At 45.7% G+C, this 22,754-nt stretch overlaps 1 protein-coding gene across 1 annotated transcript in view; it reads left to right on the plus strand.

Moving 5' to 3' along the window:
- Positions 1-22,754, plus strand: part of nelfa (negative elongation factor complex member A) — a 59,604-nt gene that overhangs the window by 15,088 nt on the left and 21,762 nt on the right. The window contains exons 2-3 of the mRNA XM_085975405.1: positions 14,721-14,892; positions 15,980-16,141. Coding sequence (XP_085831531.1) covers positions 14,721-14,892; positions 15,980-16,141 — 334 coding nt within the window. The remainder of the gene's footprint in view (positions 1-14,720; positions 14,893-15,979; positions 16,142-22,754) is intronic.

Below are 22,754 nucleotides of genomic sequence, written 5' to 3' on the forward strand. Positions count from 1 at the left end.
CTTTCTTCCCCCCCTCCTCTCTTTCTTCCCCCCCTCCTCTCTTTCTTCCCCCCCTCCTCCTCTCTCTCCTCCTCCTTTCCCCCCCCCCCCCCTTCTCGTGTGGTGAGGACTAGTGTTGGCAGGAGATTCAAGACTTGAGACTTAGCTTGTGCAGCAGATGGAGTTGGCAAAGGCATGGGGGAATTAGGAGAGAAGTGACAGTGATAGATTGGGTTGGAGGTACAGCAAGCTGTGGAGGGAGTTGAGCAGATAGTCCAGATACTTGAGATTAAAACAAATCTATTGAGCTCTTCACTCTTGATGCAAGCAGAGGAAATAATCTGTCATCAAGAAGAGGAATCTGGGGTTGTCATTGGCCGGCGAGAAAATCCTGGAACAGTCGGATTTGGCTTTGTCGAGGTATTAGTGATCCAGCCAGAAATGGAGGTAAATGACCAGGCTTGTAGCAGGAATCTGTGGCTGTAACATTTGAAGATGTAGAGATGGGAATTGTATCAGCGGAACATTGGGCTGGGAGTCGGTGAGTGACTGGAAGGCAAAGGACTGATCAAGGGCAGCAGTCCTAGTTCTGTTCCTGGTACCAGCTCAGCCTGTGTAGGTTCATTTCTTAATCAGATTTGTTTTTATTCTTCTGTTGGCTCAGTTAATACTGCTCCACTAGGCTTGGACAAGTTAAACTTGCAGTGAATTAATAATTACGAGTACGACTTAACCACTGCATTCCAACCCCCCAACAACTGCTTATTCTCTGCAGATCTCTTGCAGGCAGTCCTTAATAAACACCTGTTTGTTACTGTTGTGCTGGTGAGCCGCTGATTTTGTTCAATTACTGGTTCTGCTGCCGAGTGCTTCTGTAGCCTCAGTTTCAAGATGCGACCCAACCACACTGGTCTGTTCTGTGGCACCAGGTTGTATGGTTTTATATAGTTGGGGTCGATGTTCCCTGTAAGCTGAGCTTTGTTCTGTTCTTTTAGTGCGCTGTCCCTTTAAATTTCCCCACACGCGTGGTATTTACAATGGCGAAGCCGGTGAGTGGCCTGCATGGGACCTTTCTCATTGCTGCGCAGCTTAGTGGGTGCATTGGTTAGGGTACTACATCCTTGCTTGACATTCACTCAGTCCTCCACTCCATTCTCCTCCAGCGACAGGTACAGGGAGCCCAATGTTCATGCTGTGTTTAATAAGCTATCAGACTGAGGGGAGAACACGTTCTTTCTATGTGCCTCAGAGCTAGGAAAGCGACCTTGGGGAAAAAAGGGTTCTATTAATTGTTTTGGATTTTATACTTACAATTGGTGATAGGTTAATTTAAATGAATCATTCTGTTAACTGTTGCCTCGCGACAGATGTGTTTAAATCCAAATATTCACATTTTTAGTGAAAGTTCTGTGTTTATGGTGTATTCGATCTCCTTTCTAATTGTACATAATGTATATGATGTGCAAATTCTTCCCCCGCCCAAAAATGATTTTAGTGTATTTGATACAGACAATTATATCAGAAGCTTGGTGCAAAGAATACTTTGAATTTGGAGCGATTTTATCTTTTATTCTGTCAGACTGTGCTGTACTGCAGACAGAACTTCACTGAACCCGTCATTTAACCTTACACTGCCAGTATTTTCTGAATGTTCAAAATAACATCTGAAGATGATCTGTGATTACAATTCAGTCCTCTTGGTAATCTTTGACAATAGTCCAACCGCAAGAATGGTCTAGCCAATGGGAACTTGCCATCAAAAAAAACCTAGCATTAGTCACAATAAATGCAACTATCCGAACATCTAATTGGGGAAAAATAGAGTGCTTTTCATTGTGGTAATCATACCCTGCAGAATAATGAGCTGCCGACTCACAGCTGAGATTTTCCATGTGGTAACGTATTGCAGTCAATCAGCGAGCCTGTCAACTGGAGACAGCAAATGGAAGCCAAGCACTTCCGGGAGGGAGCAAAGGAAAATAGCAGCCAGCTGCTGTGGCCAGGTGCAGGTTGCCTGGCCGTCCTGGAAAATGCTGAACAATGTAGGAAAACTTAGGTTAAAACAATATAGGGATAAGTAGAATTCATTTTATAAAATAATTTAGCAGTTGAAAAGCACATTTACAGTGCAAGTACATTATGGGGCATAGAGGACATTTTAGTTTTTTGGGGGCAAAGCTTGAGATGAAGAAGCTGGTATTTGCTTATTATTTTGGTCATGGCAGGTTAAATCTAGAATTCAGCTGAATGGTTATGGAATATTGCCAGTGAGGATCCGTTCCCCTGACCTTGCAGTGATCTACGGTGATTGTTCTAAATTATCTGCTTAAAGCTTGGGTACAGAGTAAAGAATGTGAAGTAGATGTGGCATTGACGGAGGCCTCAGTCAAGTTTGATGAGAAAATATAATTATTTTTTAATGACCAGTAAGCATTTTCTACAAACAACTGAAGCATCTTGCTTTCTTGATTTGATTTCTTTGTTTCCTCTGCTACTGCACTTTTCCTTGATTTGCTCCCATCAAATTTTACCTCATCCACTACAGAATCCCAATACTTGTGTCAGGAATGTGGCCAACTTGTGATTGGCGTACAAGGAGAGACTGCGGATAGTTGGAGTGAGGTTGTCAGTAGAGACTGGGATAAACCAGTATTACTGGTGTTCTGTTTATATTAACCACGGGACAACATTTGAGCTGCAGCTGGAAACCAGGGTAGTACCCGGAGTTTTTTTGTCAACTGCCACATAATATTGACAAGTTCATTGTTCACAACTTACTGAGGGTCAAACATTTAATAATTGCTGTGACATCCTGCAATTGCTTATTCTCCCACCCCACAAGATTATCTTGGGAATGCCTCAAGTTTCCATCCTTGGCTCCTTCCTGTTGCTCATCTACATGCTGCCCCTTGGGAATATCATTGTAGGAATGGGAACAGCTTTGCAAGATTCTGGCTAATGCTTTGCCTTAGTAATTCATAGGTTAGAGAGTCTAGTGTCAGCAACTTTAAAACTATAGTAAGAAATATAAGATTAGCATATTTTCTGTCCTCTACTGTATATTAATATTGATGCATCAATCATAGGCCTTTATCTCGAGGCTGTTGGAATATAAAGGGGAGGAAGTTATGCTTCAATCGTATAGAGCCTTGGTCAGACCCCATCTGGAGTACTGTGTTCAATTTTGGGCATCGCAGCTCAGGAAAGATGTATTGGCATGGGAGGGGGTACGGCGTGGATTCACCAGAGTGATACCGGTTCTTAAAGGGTTGAATTATGAGGACAGGTTGCATAAACTTGGCTTGTATTCCGTTGAGTTTAGATGGTTGAGGGATGACCTAATTGAGATGTTTAACATGATTAAGGGATTTAATAGAGTAGATATAGAGAAACTATTTCCTGTGGGTGGTGGGGGAATCCAGAACAAGAGACCACAATTTTGAAACTGGAGCGAGGCCATTTAGGAGTGTAATCAGGATACACTTTTTCACACCAAGTAGTGGAAACCTTCAACTCGTTCCCCCCAAAAGGCGCTGGAAGATTGAGCAATTGAAATTTTTAAGACCGAGCAATAGATTTTTGTTGGGTGTAAGGGTATCGAGGGATTATGGATCAAAGGCAGGTAATTGTGATTGGGCAGATGCACTACAATGTGGATAAATGCGAGGTTATCCACTTTGGTGGCAAAAGCAGGAAGACAGATTATTATCTGAATGGCAATAGATTGGGAGAAGGGGAAGTGCAACGAGACCTGGGCGTCCTTGTGCACCAGTCGCTGAAGGTAAGCATGCAGGTGCAGCAGGCGGTTAAGAAGGCAAATGGTATGTTGGCCTTCGTAGCGAGAGGGTTCGAGTACAGGAACAAGGATGTCTTGCTGCAGTTGTACAGGGCCTTGGTGAGACCACACCTTGAGTATTGTGTGCAGTTTTGGTCACCTTATCTGAGGAAGGATGTTCTTGCCATGGAGGGAGTGCAGTGAAGATTCACCAGACTGATCACTGGGATGGCAGGAATGACGTATGAGGAGAGATTGGGTCGATTGGGCTGATACTCGCTGGAGTTTAGAAGAATGAGAGGGGATCTCATTGAAACTTATAAAATTCTAACAGGACTAGACAGACTAGATGTAGGAAGGATGTTCCTGATGGCGGGGGAGTCCAGAACCAGGGGTCACAGTCTAAGGATAAGGGGTAAGCCATTTAGGACAGAGATGAGGAGGAATTTCTTCACCCAGAGAGCGGTGAACCTGTGGAATTCTCTGCTACAGAAGGCAGTTGAGGCCAATTCATTAAATATATTCAAGAAGGAGTTGGATATATTTCTTAAGGCTAAAGGGATCAAGGGGTATGGGGAGAAAGCAGGGACAGTTTGGATGATCGGCCATGCTCTCACTGAATGGCGGAGCAGGCTCGAGGAGCCGAATGGCCGACTCCTGCTCCTATCTTCTATGTTTCTCTGTAAATGGAGTTGATGTACAGATCAGCCATGATCTAATTGAATGGTGGAGCAGACTCAAAGGGCTGAAATATATTTATTATGCTTATTACCAACCACAATAACTTGTATTTATATAGCAGCTTTAATGTAGAAAAACATCCTGAGGCACTTTGTTGTAGAAAAAATAATTACACCGAGTCATGGTGGAAGAGTTGGGGAGGTGACCAAAAGCTTGGTCAAAAAGATGGATTTTCAGAAGGCTTTTAAGGGAGGGAAGTGAAGTAAAAAGCCATATGGGGTTTAGGAAGGAAGTTGCTGTGAATAGAGCTGAACTGCATAAACGCTTCCCAACCAATGATGAGGTGTAGGGAGAGAGCGATGCACAGAAGGCACCAATGATGGCAGAAAGACAAGAGTTGGAGTTGTTTGCAAAGGTAAGGTGGGCAAGTCCATGGAGGGATTTAAAGATAGAGTTTAAATTCAATACATTGGGAACTTCGAGTCAGTGTAGGTCAGCAAGGACAGGAGATGATCAAATGAGACTTATTGCAGAATAGTATAGGCAGCTGAGTTTTGAACGTTTGTGATGTTTGAGGGAGGATGGGAAGCTGGCTAGATGGCTGTTGGATAAATCAAGTCTCGAGATGACAGAAGGAGGTGAGGTGGAAATAAACAGTTTGGGTGATGGGATAGCTTCTTATTAGGCAGTCCCTCGGAACCGAGGATGACTTGCTTCCACATTAAAAATTAGTTCTCGGGTGACTGAGTCCAATGCGGGACCTACAGTCTCTGTCACAGGTGGGGCAGATGGTGGTTGAAGGGGCGGGTGAGCGGGGTGCTTGGGTTGACGTGCGCTCCTTGCGCTGCTTGCGCTTGGCTTCCACTTGCTCCCAGCGAAGAGACTCTAGGTGTTCGGCGCCTTCCCGGATGCTTCTCCTCCACTTTGTGCGGTCTTGGGCCAGGGATTCCCAGGTGTTGGTGGGGATGTTGCACTTTTTCAAGGAGGCTTTGAGGGTGTCCTTGAAGCGTTTCCTCTGCCCACCTGGGGCTCTCTTGCCGTGTCGGAGCTCCGAGTAGAGCGCTTGTTTTGGGAGTCTCGTATCGGGCATGCGGACAATGTGACCCGTCCACTGGAGCTGATCGTGCGTGGTCAAAGCTTTGATGCTGGGGATGTTGGCCTGAGCGAGAACACTGACGTTGGTGCGCCTATTGTGCCAATGGATTTGCAGGATCTTGCGGAGGCAGCGTTGGTGGTACCTCTCCAGTGATTTGAGGTGCCTGCTGTACGTGGTCCATGTCTCTGAGGCATAAAGCAGGGCGGCTATCACTACTGCTCTGTAGACCATGAGCTTGGTGCTGGGTTTGAGGTCCTGGTCAAACACTCTCTTCCTGAGGCGACCGAAGGCTGCACTGGCACACTGAAGGCGGTGTTGGACTTTGTCATCGATGTCTGCCCTTGTTGACAGTAGGCTCCCGAGGTATGGAAAGTGGTCCACATTGTCCAAGGCCTTGTCGTGGATTTTGATAATCGGGGAGCAGTACTGTGTGGCGGGGGCAGGTTGGTAGAGGATCTTTGTCTTACGGATGTTTAGTGTAAGGCCCATGCTCTTGTACGCTTCGGTGAAGGTGTTGACGATGGCTTCGAGTTCGACCTCGGTGTGCGCAGACGCAAGCGCATCTGCATACTGTAATTCGACGACAGAGGATGGGATGACCTTGGATCTGGACTGGAGGCGACGGAGGTTGAACAGTTTCCCGTTTGTTCTGTAGTTTGAGGTAGAATGGGAAGCTGGCTAGATGGCTGTTGGATAAATCAAGTCTCGAGATGACAGAAGGAGGCGAGGTGAGGACGGGCAGTGTTGCAGCAGTGGAAATAAACAGTTTGGGTGATGGGATAGCATATGGGATTTGAAGGTTTCACACAGCTTTATTGAGTGTCTGGGGAGGGTGACAGAGTTTACTGAAAGGGGAATACGATGGTTTTGGTCTTCCTGGTAATCAGTTGAGAGAAACTATTGACTCACCCACGACATTATGGCAGTCTGATGGTGCAGAAGCAAAATACTACGGATGCTGGAAATCTGAAATAAAAACAGAAAATGCTGGAAATACTCAGCAGGTCAGGCAGCATCTGTGGCGAGAGAAACAGTTAACGTTTCAGGTCGATGACCCTTTGTCAGAACTGGAAAAGTTGGAGATGGAACAGGTTTTTAAGCAAGTGTAGGGGCAGGGAAAGGGGGAATGGGAGGTCTGTGATAGGATGGAAGGCAGGAGAGATTAAGGGGGCGATTTTCTCAGTCCCGAGGATGCGGGTTTGGAGGCGGGTAAGGCGGGAAAATTGGAAAAAAACGAGAGCGGGTTTGGAACCTGTCTCCGTGCGGTTTTGCAGGGCGGGAAACGGTCCCGCCTCCAGCTGGCCAGAGAGCTTGTTAAGGGCCTTATGATTGTTAAAGGCCTCTCTAATCCTATTTTGAGAGGCCCTCCTTATTTTTCGACATTTCTAGCGTGTTTTACACCCCTCCTAAACCATGCCAGCTAAACCTAGCGAGTTCACAAGTGGGTTGCCTCCTCGCAGCTGCAGCTCCACCATTAAAATGGAGCTTACATCAGGGATTAGTTGCAGGTGCCAGAACTTTGCTTTAAAAGGTCTTTCCACACTTTTTTAGCAGGCTTTCCGAAGTTGGAGGTGCTGCAGGTTCTATCTATCTGTGGGAGCCTCCTTGGAAGACCCTCTCCCCGCTTTGAATGAGTGCTTCCCCAACGGACCCATCTGCAAGCAACATGGGAAACATTCATTTCCTTTCACCATGGACCTCAGATTCAGATGAGAAGCATCCACGGCAGCAGGAGCCCCAACCTCCTGCTCAGCCACGTGGCGCTGCACAGGGCAGAAGGCGCCAGCGCATCGAGGCACCTCGCCACAGGAGATACCCCCCCCCCAGAGGGTTTACAGACAAAGGATGAGCTACCTCAACATGAGTGAGCAGCAGCGCCAAAGGAGGCGGAGACTTTCGCGATAGCTTGTCCGAGAAATCTGCGGACTGCTGCAGCAAGACCTGGCGCTCGGAGGAACGGGTGGACCCCCCTTGCCAGTGGCTGTCAAAGTCATCACTGCATTCAACTTTTTTGCCTCCGGCTCCTTTCAGGGATCATCAGCAGATATCAGCGGCATCTCCCAGTTGGCCGCCCACAGTTGCATCACATAGATACATAGAAGATAGGAGCAGGAGTAGGCCATTCGGCCCTTCGAGCCTGCTCCGCCATTCAATGAGATCATGGCTGATCATCCAAATTCAGTACCCGGTCCCTGCCTTCTCCCCATATCCCTTGATCCCTTTAGCCTTAAGAAATATATCCAACTCTTTCTTGAATATCCTTAATCACGCAGGTTACTGATGCCCTTTTCGCAAAGGCCCACAATTACATCCACTTCTTAAAGGATCAAGCAAGTATAACCGCGCGTGCTTTTGGCTTTGCAAATATGGCAGGCATGCCAATGGTGCAGGGCGTCATAGACTGCACACATGTGGCCCTTAGGGCACCCCGTTACAACCCAGCTATCTTTGTCAACTGCAAGGGCTTCCACTCCCTCAATGTACAGCTGGTGTGTAACCACAAGAAGGAGTTTTTGCATGTTTGCGCTAAGTTCTGTGGTAGTTGCCATGACTCTTTCATCCTGCGGCACTCTAGTGTTCCTCTGCTTTTCAATCCACCAAACCAACTTAACGGATGGCTCCTTGGTGACAAAGGCTACCCCCTGAAAAAGTGGCTAATGACGCCGATCAGGAGGCCAGCTAACGAGGCTGAAGAGCGCTACAACACCAGCCACACATCGACCAGGTCCATCATCGAGCAAGCCATTGGGTTGTTGAAGATGTGCTTCCGATGCCTTGACCAATCGGGTGGAGCCCTGCAGTATACACCGTTAAGGGTCTCCAGAATGGTCATGGACTGCTGTGCACTGCACAACATGGCACAGCGTCGTGGCTTGCAGCTTCCTGATGAGCAAAAGGCTCAGTTCCAGGCCTCTTCCAGATGAGGAGGAGCAGGAGGAGGTCAGAGCGCCGGTCTTTCGACCAGCAGCATGTGAGCACATGGCTGCCCGAGATGCAAGGGATGAACTTATCCTGGTCAAATTTGCATAGGTTACCCGTGTTGACACATGTCCTTTGCTCCATCTTGAGACATCATAGACAATGGACATGACTCTCTGGCCTCCTTTCAGTCTGGCCACCAACCTCAACGCAAGTGTTGTGATGCCCGCAATGTGGCGCTGCCTAAAGCAAAAGAACAGATGCCATGACATCAACATTTTGCCACCAAATCATTGTAATGTTTTCCAACATGAATGGCATTTCATCAAAACACAAACATTCACCCAATCTGTACAGAGATCTGGAGGTTATATCCCTTGCCAGCTGCACCCACACAGCCTTTGTTTCTTTGGGAGGCCTCTTCCTCCCAGATGAGGGGAAGAGCACCTCCCTGCTAGCTCTCACCCCCTCAACCATCATTTGCAGCGCTTCATCCGAGAACCTCTGGGAGGTCCTTGCCTTGGATTTGGACACAGTGGTTTTTCATAAGATGTAGGTGGTGCAGCATTGACAGAAATCCAGTGGAATGATCCAAGGCAGCAGGCAACCTTTAAAATAGGCTGGAAAAGTGATGTCAGCAGAGGCGAGTTTCAGTCCCAAAACACTAATTGACCAAGGGCAACCCACACCTCTGAAATCAATTTCCAAAAATTGTGGTTTCCCTCCCCCCCCCCCCCCTTATCAGTGGAGGTGGGTTTGGAACTCACCCAAACTGAAACCCGCCTCCAGTGGGAAAATTGCTCCCCAAGAGACAAAGGGGATGATGGTGCAAGGCAAAAGGAGATGATAATCGGACAAGTGAAGAAACAAAAGATGACTCTAGATGAAGTGTAAATGGCAATGGCAGAATGATCAACAGCTTCCATGTGAGAAAAAATGGGGAAAAAAAAGATGGGGCGGAGGTTATGGTCTGAAATTGTTGAACTCGATGTTGAGTCCAGAAGGCTGTAAAGTGCCTTATCGAAAAATGAGGTGCTGTTCTTCGAGCTTACGTTGAGCTTCATTGGCACGGTGTAAGAGGCCGAGGATGGAGAGGTCAGTGGGAGTGGAGCGGAGTATTAGTGACAGGCGACTGGCGACCTGAGTGCAGAGGTAGTTGAGGGAAGTGGTGTCGAGAGAGCTGGGCATCAGCATACATAAGTAAACTTGTCTGGTGCCTGCGGATAATGTCACCAAGGGACAGCATGTACCCAAGGAGGAAAAGGGGTGATGGATAGATTCTTGGGCAGCCTGTTGGGGCAGGGAGATGATGGGATGGCTTCACTGATTCAGTCAAGAGTATAACTACACATGGGCAGTCCCACAGATCTGGACAGCAGGAAAAGAAGATGGTGGAGGACATGACCAACCATGTCAAATGCAGCAGAGGTTGAAGAGGATTAGATGGGATAACACACCACAATTGTAATCAGAGATAGCATTTGTGATTTTGGTGCTGTAAGCAGGGCAGAAGCCAGACTGAAGAGATCCAAATGGGGAGTTTTGGGCAAGATTGGCACAGCGCAATGAAGTGACGACCTATTCAAGGATATTAGAGGTTGGAGGTGGGGTGTAGTTGGAGATTCAAATGGGTTAAAGGTGAGCTTTTTGAGACTTTGAAAGGGAGAGGGACAGTGCCTAATGAGTTATGAATATTGTTCAGCATGGAGGGGTGCAGGAAAGGTATTATCAGTTAGGAGTTGGGTGGCGAGGGGATTGAGGATGCTTCATAGAAGAGATGAGCTTGGAAAGGGCTAGGCCGATAGGAGTGAAACTGTAGAGGTATGAGATTGCATATAAGATGAATGGGGGTTTGTTCAGGGAAAAGGAGGTGGATGTAGCAGAGGCACAAATTACCTTAAATGCAGAGACAAAGAAATGCACGAGCTCTTGGATTTGACATTGGAGGAGATGAGAGGAAAGAGGCTTGAGGAGGCAGTTTGTTATGGAGAAAAGAAGCTGTCAGTTCTTACTCTCTAGGATAATTCTGGAATAATATGATGTGGCTGAGGAAAGTGAAGCACAGTAGAGCTTAATGAGATTGAGCCCAATTTGACAGGAATGACTAGACCAAACATACATGTGTGGTTGAGCTTGTGGCCCTCAGGCTTGAGGGAGCAAAGATGGAATATCTAGCAGGTGGAGAAACTACAGGAGTGGAGAATGGTGTGTGGTGAGTGATTCGGTAGGAACTAAGACATCGAAATTGAAGGTGGGGAGTAATGAATGGCAAACAGCGGTCGGTAGAGATGTCTTGATTGGTGAAGGGCCTCGGGAGGAATTTGAGTGCGAGTTTGAGTTTTTTAATAGGGGTGGAGGGTGTTGGGGAATGTGAATTATGTACTTATGATGTAACGTTGTACAGCGTAGCCTGCTTATTATTATCCAATTCACTAGATAGATGTGTGGCTCATGTACATATACAGAATTACCAGCAGAGGTCACTGAGATACCTATTGAAGAATAATTGTTTTAAAAGTAATGTCATTGTTGTCTAATTCAGAACAAGAAAACTGCAAATTTCACTAATATACAAGGGATTCATAGAATGATAGAATGGTTACAGTACAGAAGGCGGCCATTCGGCCCGTCGAGCCCGTGCCAGCTCTCTGCAAGAGCACTTCAGCTAGTCCCACTCCCCTACCCTTTCCCCCTAGCCCTGCAAGTTTCTTTCCTTCAGATACTTATCCAACTCCCTTTTTGAAAGCCACCTTTTCAGGCAGTGAATTCAAGATCCTAACCACTCGCTGTGTTTATTAAAAAAAAAGTGTTTTCTTGCGTCGCCTTTGGTTCTTTTGCCAATCACCTTAATTCTGTGTCCTCTGGTCTTCGACCCTTCTGCCAATGGGAACAGTTTCTCTCTATCTACTCTGTCCAGACCCCTCATGATTTTGAACACCTCCATCAAATCTCTTCTCAATCTTCTCTGCTCCAAGGAGAACAACCCCAGCTTCTCCAGTTTATCAACGTAACTGAAGCCCCTCATTCCTGGAATCATTCTCGTAAATCTTTTCTACACCCTCTCTAATATATCCTTCCTAAAGTGTGGTGCCCAGAATTGGACACAGTACTCCAGTTGGGGCCGAACCAGTATTTTATACAGGTTCATCATAATTTCCATACTTTTGTACTCTATACCTCTATTCGCTGCTTTCTCAATCTGTCCTGCCACCTTCAACGATTTGTGCACCCCTTTCAGGATTGTACCATTTGTGCTACTCCGAATTAAGAAATTCCTAGATTCTCATAATACAAACTCAATATACTTTTAAAAAGGAAGGTTTTAGAGATTTCCTGCTACCCACTATGCCTCTCTTGGCATTCTCCAAAGGCCCATTAAGGCACCAGTCGCCGCCACCTCATGAGTAGCTACTCCAACTGCCCATCCTCCTCTCTTGTAGATCTTTTTCCACCCCCCCCCCCATCGCTCAGCATTCCTGCTGGATGCTAACCTTGCCAACTTCCTTCCTGTCCTGCACCACACCCACCATTGCCCCTTTGGACTCTGGAACAACAATCACCACCCCTTTCTGCACTTCTCCCCACAATGCTCATTCACTCGTCAACAAGGTTCTTGCCATCCACAACCTTATTGTAGATGTTTGTGTTGACATGATAGCTTTGATTGAAATTTAACTCGCTGGTGGTGTCGCTTTTCTCCTTCGCAAAGCCCCCCCCAAGCCATCACCTGCCCCACCCGGGGTAGTGTGGATCTTGTCACCAAGTCACACCTTGATCCCCTCACTACTCCTCTGGCACCTTCTCTTTGACCAGCCCATCTTGTTCCACCTCTCTTGACTTTTCTTCAAAATAATTGTCTACTGCTGCCCACTGTCTTCCCTCCCCCTCGAGTTTCTCACCAAGATATCCTCTGCCTTTCCTCCCTCAGCCTCTGCATTGAGATTCCTCATTCTTGGTGATTTCAGTCTCCATCTCGGCACCCCTGTGCCATCTTTCTCCTGAATTTGCTGCCCTCCTGTCTTCCCTAAACCTCCCTCCATGTACATTCTCCTACCTGTATTCATGGTCACCTTCTCGATCTTGCCGTGGCCTCTCTACTTCTATGGACTTGATCACAGAAAAGGCCATCTCCGACTACTTCCGTTCTAATCCTCACCACCCACAACCTGCTATCACCTAGAGATAGAACATGTCCAGGAAATTATAGACCAGTCAGCTTAACATCGGTGGTAGGAAAAATAATGGAAACCCTACTAAAGGAAAAAATAGAAGAACATCTCGAAGCCAAAAATATAATAATAGTCAGCATGGATTTCAAAAGGGAAAGTCTTGCTTGACCAACCTCATTGAATTTTTTGAAGAGGTAACCGAGACAGTAGATAAGGGTAATGTAGTAGATGTAATATAACTACATTTTCAAAAGGCCTTCGATAAGGTACCACATAATAGACTACTGAATAAGGTCAGAGAATGCGGAGTCAGCGGACAAGTAGCAGATTGGCTAACTAGCTGGCTTCAAGACAGAAAGCAGAGAGTAGGGGTAAAGGGTAGCTATTCACAGTGGCAGAAGGTGGGTAGTGGTGTTCCACAAGGACCAGTGCTGGGACCACTGTTCACAATTTATATTAACGATTTAGACTTTGGAATCAAAAATACAATTTCTAAATTAGTGGATAATACCAAATTGGGGGGTTAGTCAATACTGAGGAGGACAGCTACAAATTACAGGAAGACATTAATAAACTTGCAGAATGGGCATATAATTGACAAATGAGTTTCAACACAGATAAATGTGGGGTATTACATTTTGGTAGGAAGAATAGGGAGGTCACTTATCACTTGGAGAGGGCAAGTCTGGATGGGGCAGAGGAGCAAAGAGATCTCGGTGCAAATACACAAATCGCCAAAAGTAGCGACACAGGTTAACAAGGCCATAAAAAAAGCAAACCACGCACTAGGGTTTATTTCTAGAAGGATAGAATTGAAAAGTAGTGAAGTTATGCTAAACTTGTATCCAACCTTGGTTAGACCACACGTGGAGTACTGCGTACAGTTCTGGTCGCCATATTATAGAAAGGATGTAGAGACACTGGAGAGGGTACAGAGAAGATTTACAAGGATGATGCCAGAAATGCGATGGTATACATATCAGGAAAGGATGAACAGGCTGGGTCTCTTTTCGCTTGAAAAGAAAAGGCTTTTGGTGGGTGACCTAATAGAGGTCTTTAAAATGATGAAAGGTTTTGATAGAGTGATACAGAGAGAATGTTTCCACTTGTGGGGAAGAGAATAACTAGAGGCCATCAATATAAGATAGTCACCAACAAATCAAATAGGGAATTCAGAAGAAACTTCTTTACCCAAAGAGTGGTGAGAATGTGGAACTCGCTAACACAGGGCGTAGTTGAGGCAAATAGTATAGATGCAATTAAGGGGAGGCTAGACAAGCATATGAGGGAGAAGGGAATAGAGGATTATGCTGATAGTTAGCTGAGGAAAGATGGGAGGAGGCTCGAGTGGAGCATAAACGCCAGCATGGACTGGTTGGGCCGAATGGCCTGTTTCTGTGCCGTATATCCGATGTAATCGAAAAGTAAAGAAGTTATGCTAATTTTGTCACCTTGGTTAGACCAGACTTGGAGTACTGTGCATAGTTCTGGTCGCCATATTATAAAAAGGATATCGAGGCACTGGAGAGGGTGCAGAGAAGGTTTACAAGGATGACACCAGAAATATGAGGTTATACCTATTGAGAGAGGATGAACAGGCTGGGTCTCTTTTTTTTTTTCTCTTGAAAAGAGAAGGCTGAGGGGTGACCTAATAGAGGTCTTTAAAATAATTTGAAAGCAATTAAGCCACTAGAGAAGGTATTTTTTGATTTAAAAAAGTTTTAACTTTTTTTTGCCCCTTCCTTTTGACTTTTATACAATTTGTATTTTTGGGTGGGAGGGCGGAGAGCAGGCAAATAGCCACCTCCCAGGTCACTGTCCTTGTTGGTGTGTAACTGGCTGAAAGCTGTACAAGAACCGTCTAGGATGACTCGCCTCCATCATTTCTCCACCAGTCAAGTTTGCCTCAGTCTTCTAGTTACGGGGTATGTGGAGACAACATTATAAAGGGGGGGAGGGGGGGAGAAACATAGAATAAGATCTATCCACGGTTTGGTCGATGTTTCAATATTTCAGTGTTTGAGACCATTGTGCTGTGAATCCTCAATGTGGTCTAGTTTCTGTGTTTGGCTCACCACATGTCTCTCTGCTTGTTTTGCAGATGAAAAGTTCATTGACTGAAATTGTCCACCTTGCTGCAATGGATACTGACTCCTGGGTTCAGATGGTGGCAGATATTCTCAAAACCTTTCCTGAGACTGGCGCTCTCAACCTTGAACTCGAGGAACACAATCAGAACCTGCAAGAAATTCTTGGGGAACTCCGAGAAAAAGGTACTTTTAGGTTGAATGCCACCACGTTCCCACAAATTGACAGTTTTAAAGGGGTGCTTTTCATTTACTTTTAAATGGAAAGCACAAAAATTGTTTCTAAAGGCAGGTATGTCTAAATTCAGTAAATGCTGTTAAGCTTCACATATTGGTTGTGGAATTGGGATAGCATAGTTAATAGACTTTTTTAAACAAAAAAATGCAATGATAGCACAGTACTCGTAGATCAAAATTTCTCCTTTTCATGTATATATCCATTTTCCCTTTAGAAAGTTACATTGAATCTGTTTCCGCCCCCTTTCAGGCAGTGCATTCCAGATTGTAACAACTCGCTGCATAAAAAAAAATTCTCCTAATTTCCCCCCCCCCCCCCCCCCCCCTGGATTTTTTGCCAATTATCTTAAATCTGTGTCCTCTAGTTACCGACCCTCCTGCCAGTGGAAACAGTTTCTCCCGATCAAAACCCCATATAATTCTGAACACCTCTGTTAAATGTAGGAAGACTGGTACTGATCACAGCTGCCAAATTTGAACTTGTACCATTGGTAACTGGGTTGACCTGACAGTTTTTCACATTGATCTGTCTTATTATTGGCTATTTAAAATGATTTTAGGGGGATGTAAAGTACAGAGAAGGTTAAGAGATGACCCAATAAAGGTGGTCAAGATGATGAGAGGTTTTGATAGATTAGATAGAGAAAAATTATTCCCTCTGGCGAGTGGGTCAATAACTAGAGGTCATAGATTCAAAATCAATGGCCAAAGATCTAGAGGGGAGATGAGGAGAAATGTTTTCACTGAGTTGTGCGGATCTGGAACGCTCTACCTGAAAAGGCGGCGGAAGCTGATTCCATCAATAATTTTAAAAGGGAGTTGGCCAGGTACTTGAGGATGAGGAACTTACAGGGTTACGGACAAAAAGCGGGGATGTGGGACTAAGTACGACTGCTCTGTCAAAGAGCCAGCACAGGCACGACGGGCCGAATGGCCTCCTTCTCTGTTGTACGTTTCTATGATTCTAAGTCAAACTATATTGTTTTTCACCAGCACTGGGTCTTTTTTTATTAAATATGTATTTGTTTCTAAACAGTTAATGAATGTGAAGCCTCTGCTATGTTGCCTTTGGAGTGCCAGTACTTGAATAAAAATGCCCTGACGACCCTCGTGGGACCACTCACGCCCCCAGTGAAGCACTTCCAGCTTAAACGAAAACCCAAAAGTGCCACACTTAGAGCAGAACTATTACAAAAATGTAAGTGACTCTTTACTGCAGTAAGTAACTAGACTATTTCTGAATAATCAATCCAATTTACCAACTCCGTGTGTAAACTGCCCTTTTATTTTATTCGTTTATTGGATGTGGGGTCGCTGGCAAGGCCGGCATTTATTGCCCATCCTAATTGCCCTTGAGAAGGTGGTGGTGAGCCGCCGCCTTGAACTGCAGCAGTCCATGTGGTGAAGGTACTCCCACAGTGCTGTTAGGGAGGGAGTTCCAGGATTTTGACCCAGCGACGATGAAGGATCGGAGATATACTTCTCAGTGAGGCTGGTGTGTGATTTGGAGGGGAACTTGGAGGTGGTGGTGTTCCCATGCGCCTGCTGCCCTTGTCCTTCTAGGTGGAAGAGGTCGCAGGTTTGGGAGGTGCTGCCGAAGAAGCCTTGGCGAGTTGCTGCAGTGCATCTTGTAGATGGTACACACTGCAGCCATGGTACACCGGTGGTGGAGGAAGTGAATGTTTAAGGTGGTGGGTGGGGTGCCAATCAAGCGGGCTGCTTTGACCTGGATGGTGTCGAGCTTCTTGAGTGTTGTTGGAGCTGCACTCATCCAGGCAAGTGGAGAGTATTCCATCACATTCCTTGCTTGTGCCTTGTAGATGGTGGAAAGGCTTTGGGGAGTCAGACCTGCTCTTGTTGCCACAGTATTTATGTGGCTGGTCCAGTTAAGTTTGTGGTCAATGGTGAACCCCAGGATGTTGATGGTGGGGGATTCGGCGATGGTAATGCCGTTGAATGTCATGGGGCGGTGGTTAGACTCTCGCTTGTTGGAGATAGTCATTGCCTGGCACTTCTGTGGCGCGAATGTTACCTGCCACTTATCAGCCCAAGCCTGAACGTCATCCAGGTCTTGTTGCATGCGGGCATGGACTGCTTCATTATCTGAGGAGTTGTGAATGTCACTGAACACTGTGCAGTCATCAGCCAACATCACCATTTCTGACCTTATGTTGGAGGGAAGGTCATTGATGAAGCAGCTGAAGACAGTTGGACTTGGGACACTGCCCTGAGCAACTCCTGCAGCGATGTCCTGGGGCTGTGATGATTGACCTTCAACCAACACAGCCATCTTCCTTTGTGCTAGGTATGACTCCAGCCAGTGGAATGTTTTCCCCCCCCCTGATTCCCAGTGACTTCAGTTTTACTAGGGCTCCTTGATGCCACACTCTGTCAAATGCTGCCTTGATGTCTAGGGCAGTCACTCTCACCGCTCCTCTGGAATTCAGCTCCTTTGTCCATGTTTGGACCAAGGCTGTAATGAGGTCTGGAGCCGAGTGGTCTTGGCGGAACCCAAACTGGGCTTCAGTGAGCAGGTTATTGGTGAGTAAGTGCCACTTGATAGCACTGTCGATGACACCTTCCATCACTTTGCTGATGATTGAGAGTAGACTGATGGGGCGGTAATTAGCCGGATTGGATTTATCCTGCTTTTTGTGGACAGGACATACCTGGGCAGTTTTCCACATTGTCAGATAGATGCCAGTGTTGTAGCTGTACTGGAACAGCTTGGCTAGAGGCGTGGCTAGTTCTGGAGTACAAGTCTTCAGCACAATAGCCAGGATGTTGTCGGGGCCCACAGCCTTTGCTGTATCCAGTGCGCTCAGCCGTTTCTTGATATCACGTGGAGTGAATCGAATTGGCTGAAGACTGGCGTCTGTGATGGTGGGGACCTCAGGAGGAGGCCGATATGGATCATCCACTCGGCACTTTTGGCTAAAGATCGTTGCAAACGCTTCAGCCTTGTCTTTTGCCCTCACGTGCTAGGCTCCACCATCATTGAGGATGAGATATTCATGGAACCTCCTCCTCCCGTTAGAACATAACATAAGAAATAGGAGCAGGAGTAGGCCAATCGGCCCCTTGAGCCTGCTCCACCATTCAATAAGATCATGGCTGGTCTGATCCTAACCTCAAATCTACTATCACTCTACATCCCTCCCGAACCCATGTGATCTCCTGGGAGAGGCGAAAAACCAGATTAAAAAACCCAATGGCCAATTTGGGAGAAAAAAATCTGGGAAATTCCTCTCCGACCCATCTCGGCGATCGAAACTCGTCCAGGAGATCACTGTCCCTATATTTTCTATAGTACTTACCTTCTATAAAAGGTGATCTCCACCCCAGCCAGGAACAGGAATAGAACCATCTCCTGAAATCTAACACATAATTAGAACAGAAGAAGTAGGAGCAGAACCAGGCTACATGGCCCCTGGGCCTGCTCCGTTACCCACAGGGCCATGACCATTCCGAACATAGACTCATGTCCAATTTCCTGCCCGCTCCCCGTAACCCCTAATTCCCTTTACTTCTAAGAAACTGTCTCTTTCTGTTTTAAATGTATTTAATGATGTAGCTTCCACAGCTATCTGAGGCAGCAAATTCCACAGACCTACTACCCTCTGAGTGAAGAAGTTTCTCCTCATCTCAGTTTTGAAAGAGCAGCCCCTTATTCTAAGACTATACCCCCTAGTTCTAGTTTCACCCATCATTGGGAACATCCTCACCACATCCACCCGATCAAGCCCCTTCACAATCTTTTATGTTTCAATAAGATCGCCTCTCATTCTTCTGAACTCCAATGAGTAGAGTCCCAATCTACTCAACCTCTCCTCATACGTCCACCCCCTCATCCCCGGGATTAACCGAGTGAACCTTCTTTGTACTGACTCGAGAGCAAGTATGTCTTTTCTTAAGTATGGACACCAAAACTGTATGCAGTATTCCAGGTGCGGTCTCACCAATACCTTGTACAACTGCAACAATACCTCCCTGTTTTTATATTCTATCCCCCTAGCAATAAAAGCCAACATTCCATTGGCCTTCTTGATCACTTGCTGCACCTGCATACTAACTGAGTTTTGTGTACCAGGACCCCCAGATCCCTTTGTACTACAGTACTTTCCAGTTTCTTGCCATTAAGATAATAACTTGCTCTATGATTTTTCCTGCCAAAGTGCATAACCTTGCACTTTCCAGTATTGTATTCCATCTGCCAAATCTCTGCCCACTTACTAGCCTGTCTATGTCCCTTTGCAGGATTTTTATGTCCTCCTCACTCACTACTTTCTTTCCCATCTTTGTATCATCTGCAAACTTTGATATGTTACACTCGGTCCCCTCCTCCAAATCATTAATATAAATTGTAAAGAGTTGGGGACCCAGCACTGACCCCTGCGGAACACCACTAGTTACTGATTGCCAGTCTGAGAACGAACCATTTATCTCCACTCTCTGCTTTCTGTTAGATAGCCAATCCTCCACCCATGCCAGAATATTACCCCCAATCCCGTGATTTTTTATCTTGAGCAATAATCTTTTGTGTGGCACCTTGTCAAATGCCTTTTGGAAGTCTAAATACACTACGTCCACTGGTTCCCCTTTATCCACCCTGTATGTTACTTCCTCAAAGAACTCAAGCAAATTTGTCAAACATGACTTCCCCTTCATAAAACCATGCTGACTTTGTCCTATTAAATTATGTTTATCCAAATGTCCCGTTACTGTCTCCTTAATAATGGACTCTAAAATTTTACCAACCACAGATGTTAGGCTAACGGGTCTATAGTTTCCAGCCTTCTGCCTACTACCCTTTTTAAATAAGGGTGTTACATTAGCAGTTTTCCAATCTGCCAGGACCTTTGCTGAGTCCAGGGAGTTTTGGAAAATTATTACCAATGCATCCACAATCCCTACCGCCACTTCCCTCAAGACCCTAGGATGTAAGCCCTCAGGTCATGGGGATTTATCCGCCTTGAGTCCCATTATTTTACCAAGTACCACTTCCTTAGTGATTTTAATCGTATTTAGCTCCTCCCCCCCCCTTAGAGCCCCCTGTTTGTCCAGTGTTGGGATATTCTTAGTGTCCTCTACCGTAAAGACTGATGCAAAATAATTGTTCAGCGTTTTTGCCATCTCCATGCTTCCCACCATTAATTTCCTGGTCTCATCCTCTAAGGGACCAACATTTACTTTAGCCACCCTTTTTCTTTTTATATAACTGTAGAAACTTTTGCTATCCGTTTTTATATTTTTTGCTAATTTACTTTCATAATCTATCTTCCCTTTCTTAATCAATCTTTTATTTTTTGCTGTCTTTTGAAGACTTCCCAATCTTCTATCCTCCCACTAGATTTGGCTATCTTATATGCCCTTGTTTTTAGTCAGATACTATCCTTAATTACTTTACTTAGCCACGGATGGCTATCTTTTCTTTTACACCCTTTTTTCCTCAGTGGAATATATATTTTTTGGAAGTTGTAAAATAACTCCTTAAATGTACACCACTGATCATGTACTGTCTTACCCTTTAATCTATTTTCCCAGTCCACTCTACTCAATTCCGCTCTCATACCTTCATAGTCTCCTTTATTCAAGCTCAGCATGCTTGTTTGAGATCCAACCTTCTCACCCTCTAATTGAATATGGAATTCAACCATGTTATGGTCACTCATTCCAAGGGGATCCTTTACTAGGACATTTTTAATTAAGCCTGTCTCATTACACAGGACCAAATCTAAGGTTGCTTGCCCCCTGGTCGGTTCAGTTACATACTGCTCAAGAAACCCATCCCTAATACACTCAATGAACTCATCCTCAAGGCTGCCCTGCCCAATTTGATTTGTCCAGTTAATATGATAGTTAAAATCCCCCATAATTATAGCTGTTTCCTTATTACAAGCCTCAACTATTTCCTGATTAATACTCCGTCCAACAGAGTTGCAACTGTTCGGAGGCCTGTAGACTATGCCCACTAGTGTTTTTTTCCCCTTATTATTCCTTGTCTCCACCCAAACTGTTTCACTATCCTGATCCTTTGACCCAATATCATTTCTCTATTAGTGATTCCTTCCTTTATTAACATAGCTACCCCACCTCCCCTTCCTTCCTGCCTGTCCTTCCTGATTGTTAAATAACCTGGTATATTTAATTCCCAGTCATGGTCACCCTGCAGCCATGTTTCTGTAATGGCCACAAGATCATACCCATATGTAGTTATTTGTGCCGTTAACTCGTCCATTTTGTTACGAATGCTACGTGCATTCAGATAAAGAACTTTCAAATATGTTTTGTGGCACTTAGTTCCTGCTTTTTCCCCTTTTACTACTTTACCTTTTACTCCATACCTTCTGTCCCTTCCTGACACGCTTGTTTTTTTAATTCCCCCACTGCTACCTAAGTCTATGACCTTCTCCGTAGTCATTTTTATTATTTGCTCTCTAGAAACCTCCCCCCCACTAATTAGTTTAAAGCCCTCTCTACAGCCCTAGTTATATGATTCGCCAGGACTCTAGTCCCAGCACTGGCCGAGTGAAGTCCGTCCCAACGGAACAGCTCCCTCTTGTCCCAGTACTGGTGCCAGTGTCCCAAGAAGCAAAACCTGTTTATCCCACACCAGTCTTGGAGCCACGCATTTAACTCTTTATTTTTATTTATCCTAGCCAAATTTGCTCGTGGCTCAGGTAATAATCCAGAGATTATTACCCTTGAGGTTCTGTTTTTTAATTTGACCCCTAGCTGTTCATACTCCTTTAACAGAACCTTCTTCCTTGTCCTATCTACATCGTTTGTACCAACATGGACCATGACAACTGGATCCTCCCCTTCCCGCTCCAAGTTTCTTTCCAGCCCAGAAGAGATGTCCTTAACCCTGGCACCGGGGCAGACAACACAGCCTTCGGGACTCCCGCTCTCGACTGCAGAGAACCCTATCTATCCCCCTAATACTATCCCCTACCACTACAACATTTCTTTTTACTCCCCCCCACTTGAATGGCCCCCTGTTCCACGGTGCTGTGGCCAGGTTGCTCATCCTCCCTGCAGTCCCCGCTCCCGCCCTCACAGGGAGAAAGAATCTCGAAACTGTTTGACAAGAGCAAGGGCTGCGGCTCCTTCAACACTACCTCCTGGATCCCTGTATGTGCCTCACTCACCATTCACGACTGGATGTTGCAGGGCTGTAGAGCTTTGATCTGATCTGTTGATTGTGGGATAGCTTGGCCCTGTCTATAGCATGCCAGCAAATAAGGGAGGAACAGAGAAAAAGATGAAATACAAAAGTGCTATGGTGGTAAAATAGAGGGGCATGGTAGTAAGAATATTTTTGGTTAAACAGGCGAACTACGCTCTCCTAATGGCCTAGTGGCTAAATGCACCGCCCAGTATAGCACTAAGCTATGCAGACCGGAAGATCCAAGATTTATCCCTGCAGCTGAGCTAGCGGTAGGGTAAAATCAGCTAGGGTACCTGTTGCTAATTGCTGTGCAGCGACCTCTGCTGTAAATGGGCATGTGTGGATGTTGGGTGAGGAAGATAGTGCTTGGGTGTGATGCCCTCCATCATTGAATAATGTGCCAACGCTCACTGGGCACAGTAGTTTAGTGGTTGTGGTACTGGACTAGCAACTTGGAATTCGTGGTTCAAATCCCACCATGGCAAGTTGTGAAATTGAATTCAGTAAATTTGGTCATTTCTAGGCTAGCACGAGAAAAAATGGCCACGAAAAGCTGCTAGATTTTTGGAAAAGCTGGAATGGTTTGCTAATGTCCTCCAGGAAAGGGAACCTGCCACAATCTACACGATTCCAGCCCCAC

This window comes from Somniosus microcephalus, chromosome 2 (assembly GCF_052327205.1).
Source record: "Somniosus microcephalus isolate GS21.2 chromosome 2, FLI_Smic_1.0, whole genome shotgun sequence".
Lineage (NCBI taxonomy): Eukaryota > Metazoa > Chordata > Chondrichthyes > Squaliformes > Somniosidae > Somniosus > Somniosus microcephalus.